At 48.0% G+C, this 7,001-nt stretch overlaps 1 protein-coding gene across 1 annotated transcript in view; it reads right to left on the reverse strand.

Annotated features, from left to right (window-relative positions):
* The window catches only part of LOC142814207 (inactive peptidyl-prolyl cis-trans isomerase FKBP6-like), a 33,591-nt gene extending 27,028 nt beyond the window's left edge, over window positions 1-6,563 (reverse strand). The window contains exon 1 of the mRNA XM_075892412.1: window positions 6,168-6,563. Coding sequence (XP_075748527.1) covers window positions 6,168-6,266 — 99 coding nt within the window. The 5' untranslated portion in view covers window positions 6,267-6,563. The remainder of the gene's footprint in view (window positions 1-6,167) is intronic.
* Between the last annotated feature and the right edge of the window lie 438 nt (window positions 6,564-7,001).

A 7,001-nucleotide genomic window follows, 5' to 3' on the forward strand; every position in this document is an offset into this window, starting at 1 on the left:
GACTAGAGGTAGCATATGCAGTACTTGGTCCTAGCTGGTCATACTCATCGGTAACCGCTACAACCGAGCAGAGCACAGTGCCGCTGAACGAACATTAATTCTTGTCGGAAGGTCGATGCGCCATCAATATTTTCGAGCCAATACGAAGTGCGTATACAAAGGGTCGTTTTTGAATATGGGGGGGGGGGGGGTAGGATCTTCGAAGAAACCTACCACGATACTTAAAAACTATCCTGTGACCCGAACGTGCGCCTGCATGGGTATACACCAAGGAGGATTAAAAAATTGCTGGAGTGGAAATCAGAGCCTAGAAGTGAATCCGTGCCTCTGGCAAGATGACGGCCGCCATTTTACTACGGGCATGATAATGTATCACCGTTCAGCGATTAAGAACGAAGCGCTTCCCTCGCGTGCCCAACGAGTGTAATGTGGAAACTTTTTCGAGTCACATAGTGCTCCAAGTTCTTCTTAGTGTTACTAGTTTTTCCTAGTGAGCCTCCGATTGGAGGGAAAGTACTTGGGAAATTCAGTCACCCATACTCAATTTTGTGTGTTATCTCGTCTGGAACAACTGTCTTTTAATATAGAACTAACGTAGAAATAACACTAACAAATCAAAGCCACTTGATCTCTAAGTGGGGACCATCGTAAAAGAGCATGTTTGCACCATCTTGGCAGTGGCAAAAGATGGCTTCACTTCTGCGGGCAAGGCATTGAGGGAGCTTCCACTCAAGCAATTTTTTTTTAAATCCTCCTTGGTATACACCAATCTGAATGACACGAAGGTGCTACACGTCACGTAAATTGGCAAATCGGATTAGATAGAATGTCTACGTCAATTATCTCTCTGAAGGGGGGGGGGGATACGTCTATGCTGTACCGCACTTACTCGCTTAACGGACGCATTTTCCCCGAAAAATCAGAGTAAAGTTGGGGGTGCGTTTATTATGCGGGGCAAATGTTATGAAAACTTATTCTGGATGGGCGAAAAAAATGCGGCGAGAAAAAAAAATGTTGGCTCGCATAGCGAGCACTGCTTGGCAACAGCTGCTTTGTAGCACTTCACTCGTCTTCGGGGGACCTCCCGTGTACGCCATAAAAGCGTTTCGCGGCTATCTTTTCTCGCAACATTGGTTTGGTCTGGGAAAACTTTATTGTGAAAGTCCGAAGATGTGTACCCTAGCACACGGCGGGCCGCTCCAACGATGGGACAGTAAGGCCGAGACCTACAGCGCCGCATCGTGGGCCCTCTATTAGCTGTGATTTCTAGAGACGCCCAGAAGCGTCTACGATGCAATTTGCCAACTTCGCGGCAACGTTGCACGTCCACCATTACGATGCCATTGACATTGTAGCAACCAACTTAGAAGTGTGGCGGTTTTGGTAGGTCATGACGATTGCTATAGCGCGACCCGACAACGACGACAGAGGGGACAAGAAGACGAGCGCCAACTTCCGAGTTCATTGTGCAGAGCGCAAAAACATATAAAGTATGCAGTAAACATGTGACAAATATGAGCAATGCAATGAGTAAGGCAAAAAAGTAAAAAAGACAAGAAATAAATCTTAGGAATGGATACATAAAACTAAAAAAAACACTATCATTGCGCGAGCCGATACTTTCGTCTTTTTCGCCCCTTTGTCGCCATTCTCAGCTTTGCACTTCTCGCCAAGCAACCAACATTGCAGCATGCTACCACTGAAGCATCAAAACAGACTGTTGATAACAAGATTAACGACAAAATACGACCGCCACCTCTTTAAGTGGGCGCAGACAACAAGCACGAAGACCAAATTGCAACAGAGACGATAAATCGGGGATGCGACCATGTTGCAGAGAAGAGTCACAATCTTTTCTGAAAGACAATAGTTTTCTTTTTCAATGGTTTTCCAGAAACCTGTGACGCGATGGCGACGAATGGCCCTTCGCAACAGCCATGGTGACAGCGAATCTCGTCATCGCCGCTCGAAAATCGCGCGCATGTGGTCGGGCCTTAAAGTTTCGCGTTTGCAGGAAACAAGCGTCGGTCAATTGGCGCGGGGAGTTACGCGATCTTCACTCACTCTGCACTTGTCAGCTGCGATGTCTACACTCACACCGTTCGTGAACCTGGTGCATAGATAATAATAATAATTAAAAAAAAAAGTCTGGGAATGTGCCATGCACAGATAGAAAGAAAAACACCTGCCTGCGACGCAGGCGGCCTGGGTTCGATTCGGTCCCCACTAGGACTCCAGGAATAATAACTTATTTTGGTTTAGCTAAAGAGCTCGTCTCGCAGAAATTCCGGTGTCGGCGTCGTTGGTTGTGAGCAATAACCATCTCGTTCGTGACCGAAAGATCGAGGAAGATGCATAATAATAAAAGTAGCTTGCCGTTAGAACGGTGAAGGACGTGCTCCGGGGTGGCTCAGTGGTTAACGCTTCGCTTTTATGACGCAGAGGTACTACATTCAATTCCGTGCGCCGGAGTGTTTTTTCTGAATTTTTTTCTGTCTTGCGTTTATATATATATATATATATATATATATATATATATATATATATATATATATATATATATATATATATATATATATATATATATAGGTACGTGTACATATGCGGTGCATGACATCGACGGCCAAATCCAGCCGAAAGTGTACATATAATTGCTATCGCAATAAAATGAATTTTAAAATTTTCCGGGTCAGAATCAGAATCGAACACAAGCCGTTTGCGCACGTGGCAAGCAAATGTTCTACCACATGCACAGCCACGTGCGAGCTTGGGAATACAGTGAACTAACTTTCCCCGCTAGAAAGCACAGTGAAAACGTTCATGCTTTACAAACTCTGGCTTCACAATACACCATGTAATAAAAACATTAGCAGTAATATTGCGTGGCACAAGCTTACAATTGCCATCAGGCCTCTCAGAACATGTGGTTATGATACCGACTTCGTGGTTCACTCATTACAAAGGGCACACACGTTACTGCATGCGTATTCCCTTAAAACCATTTCATACTGCATAACTGCTCGTGGTCTGCTACCCAACACATAGAATGCAACCGTATGCGACAGCTTCAATGCCACGAGCCATTTCTTTCAACTTTATTGACGGTCGCCCAATTTTTTTCGGTTACGGATGACTTTTCGCTAACAATTAACAATGATGCCTACGCCAACAACAACCCCGGCGCTGATGCTGACGCCTTAACGCTATCCCGCTAAAATGTGGTGGCCGGGATTCGATCTGACGACCTTTGGGTCAGTATAGCGCTATAACCACTATGTGGAGGGCGGGATAACTTGTGTAACAGAGTTGATGGAAAATAAATAGACCAATGCAAAAAAAAAAAAGACCTATTTCAGCCTTGCCTCGGTTCCGCCGAAGTAGAGAAGTGATTATGGTGCTCGGCTGCTGATTCGGAGGTCTCGGGTGCGAATCCAGCTGCGGTGGTCGCACTTCGATAGATGCGAAAAGGTAGAAGCTCGCGTGCTGAGCGGCGTCAGTGCACGATAAAAAACATCAGCAGATGGTCGAAAATTTTGAAGCCCCCCACTATACGTCGTATTTCACAATGATATCGGTGTTCCATTTCATCGGCGTGCATGCGAGGGAAGTGAACCCAGAAAGAGGGCAAGCAGAAGATTATACGTGCTGCGTCGTCATGCGGAATTGTAAACGATTTTTTTTTGTGGTACGATTTTCATCACATGCAATGAAATCTGGTCTCGCCACACGGTGTCCGACGACTGATTTATACCCCAGTCCCACGTTGTAACTTAAGTGCACTTCGAGCGACTACACTTAGCCGCGAGTGTCATATGCGTGCCGTCACACGAGCAAGTTTAGTGTCACTCGCTGCAAAGTGCACTTGCTTGCAAGTGCGTTCCCCAACCTTACTCGTCTGCGACGAAGTGTGTAGCCTCAGAAACAGTGGCTTGCACAGAATAGGTTGTTGCCTAAAGCGGCGCTCATACCATTTTTAAACTATTGTTTTCGTCATAACGGATACTTATATGTAATTAAACAAGTCATAAATAAAAAAAGCATCCATGATGCTCTCACCTTCGACCAGTTTGCAGCCACGTCCGCTAGGGGGATGCGACAGCACATGCTGTGCCATGGCTGCATCCGTCGCGTTCATTGCCAGGCACACTTTGCGCATTTTTAGGCTAGTAGTTCTCAAGTCGTTTACGATGGCGTGTGCCACTGGTGCTACTTCAACGAAGACAGCGGGGCCCGACGATGAGACACGGGCGCAAAAGTAACAAATATATACTTCGCTAGAAAGAGACATCTGACAAGGGTGTTAGTCAGCCAACGGCGAACACTTCGCGCCGAAAGACGACATTGAGGGACGCGAACAGAACATGGGCGAAGTTACAAAAGCAGAGTATATTTTGAGCGATGCTATTGATTTCGAGCAGCTGCAATGAAAACTTCAGATGAGTGGAGGGTTCGAGCGCCTGCCAAGTCTAGTTCATTTGCGTGTCAATATAATTTGCGCTAAAAAGGCTGTAATTAGGCATACCACTTTAAACTTGATCTACACATTATAAACTAGCCGCACTTTAAAATTTATCGCTAGACAAAGCGTCTCGTTTAATTGGAAAAACGTGCGTTGATTTGATTGATATGTGGGGTTTAACGTCCCAAAACCATCACATGATCACGAGAGACGCCGTAGTGGAGGGCTCCGGGAATTTCGACCACCTGGGGTTTTTTAACGTGCACCCAAATCTGAGCACACGGGCCTACCGCATTTTCGCCTGCATCGAAAATGCAGTTGCCGTAGCCGGGATGCCATCCCGCGGCCTGCGGGTCGGAAAAACGTAGGCCGCCGCATGCGCCTCCTTGGCCGGTAATACGGCATGTAGAGTAGCTGTGCGCGTCTGCGCCTCGCGTTCCGTGACCCTATCTTACTAATTGAGCAAATGAATTTCAGCAGACACTAAGTTATATGGGTCTGTAGAAACTTAAAAACGATCATATCAAGCCAGACCCCGAACAGAGGAAGGGCACCGTTAGGGAGCCCACATAAACGGGCGGTCATGTAAACGCTCCCTAGACACCATGAAATCCCCCGAATAATTAGACACCGTGAATGCACGGCGCTATCTGGCGTTATTGCCGGCGTGACATTTGTGCATCCGGTCAATCAATTCACAGCAGCACGGACATAGAGATTGCGTAGTTATAATGTGACAACCACAAACAAATTTAATTGAGCGACCAGTGCAGCTCTGCACACGCGTCGTTCACGCTATCCTTTTGCGGTCCCCCGTTTGGTGATGAAAACAGCACGCGATCGCAACTTGACTCCCTAGCCTGTATACTGACAGGGGTAACGCTAGCGATGCCAACGCGATGAACCCTATAAACCCGAACAGTTGCCGCGGACGCCACACGGAAACAACGGCGATGAACCCTATAAACCTGAACAGTTGCCGCGGACGCCACACTGAAACAACGGTGTAATGCAAGAAACGCTACGACTGAACGCTACGTGTATGTGCTGCCTCGATGACAGCGTTCCTTCCTCGTCTCACACACGACGGGACTGGCAGCATCACACGCGCCATTCACCGGTACCTCGAAGCAACTGATGCGGGTTCAACGTAAGTACAGTTAACTAGAATAGCCTATTCTAATTCACTACAGTGTCAACGTGCTCACGATGGGAGGCGGCGGTAGCATCGAAACGCGTCGTTCGTGAAACTTGCGAAAGGCGTCGTTCACGAACGCGAAAGGCGTCGTTCGAGGGACGCTCGAGTGCGTCCCAAGATAACGAAGTTTTCGCGTGATACATTTCACGCCGAGCTCGCCCGTATCATATGCGCCTGTGCCGCAGCTACTCGCACAATAATAAAACAGAGCGCAAGCCCTAAATTTACAATCATCACGGCCGAGCAGTGCAAGGCTATGCTGCCCAGAGGACCAGATCTGGGCTGTCCGACTGGCCGAAACCGCCGCCGAGATTCAAGGCCTGGCCGGCGTCTCAGAAAGGGGGCAATTGCGGAAGGTCCCGTCTACCGGCCCACCACCACCTTTGATCCAAGCTGGGACAATAACAATTTTTTTTCTCTCCCACTAAGCCCGTAAGCTATGGATCCCTCCAGCTGCTCTCCGTGAAATCCGAAACCTGAATAGTTGAACTGAAAGTGCGTGAAACTCACCTTTTTTTGGACTCCTCCATCATCGGTTAGATTTTGCATGTCAGTGCTCTCCATGTGGAAAACTCTCGGTCTTCTCTCACGTGTCAAGAGACACTCCATGATGACTCCCGAGTGCCGAAGATTCGAACGTTGAACGCGCGCAGAGGTGTTCTGCTTCTGGCTCGAGTATCCGCACGCGAGAGCGCGAGAAGTCCGTCGTCGACGGCGGCGCCACAGAACACCTATACACTAACAGAGCAGTTATGCCTGAAACGTGAGCCGCGAACGCGCTGCCCTACCCTCTGATTATATCCTCTTCCTTCGGTACGAAGGCAAGCCTCTCTGACGGCCGACCACTGCGAACACAGCAATGCTCTCACCACGGAAGAAGGAAAGTGTGGCCCTCACAAATGCCTCCCAGCCGCCCTCATGTCACGTGACTAAGCAATGTCACGTGACTGAGCGGTACGGAGGTGAGCGCTCTCATCCGGCGACCAGTCGCAACAAAAGGCAGAAGGCATGGCCTTCGAGATCGCGTACTACCAGGAGGCTCCTAATTGAAAAGAAAGCGACGTTCCAGGCATAATTTTGTTAGGAGGCGTTGACACTACCGATGCGGCGCCATAGAGAAATAAAAAGTTTTTTATTTATGAAGAGAAGCGACAACTGCCGTGAGACGGTAGACAACCATGTGACAGTGGGGCTGCCTTACCATGGCATTACAGCAACAGCAGACGACCGAAGTTGTCTGCACTCTCGTCACATTAATGGTTTGGAGTAATAGTTGGGGATGGTTGCAGATGACTTTTTTTTCTTAAGACGCAGAATAGAAAACACCGGTGTGGATGTTTTACT

Source organism: Rhipicephalus microplus, chromosome 4, assembly GCF_043290135.1.
Source record: "Rhipicephalus microplus isolate Deutch F79 chromosome 4, USDA_Rmic, whole genome shotgun sequence".
In the NCBI taxonomy this organism is placed as follows: domain Eukaryota; kingdom Metazoa; phylum Arthropoda; class Arachnida; order Ixodida; family Ixodidae; genus Rhipicephalus; species Rhipicephalus microplus.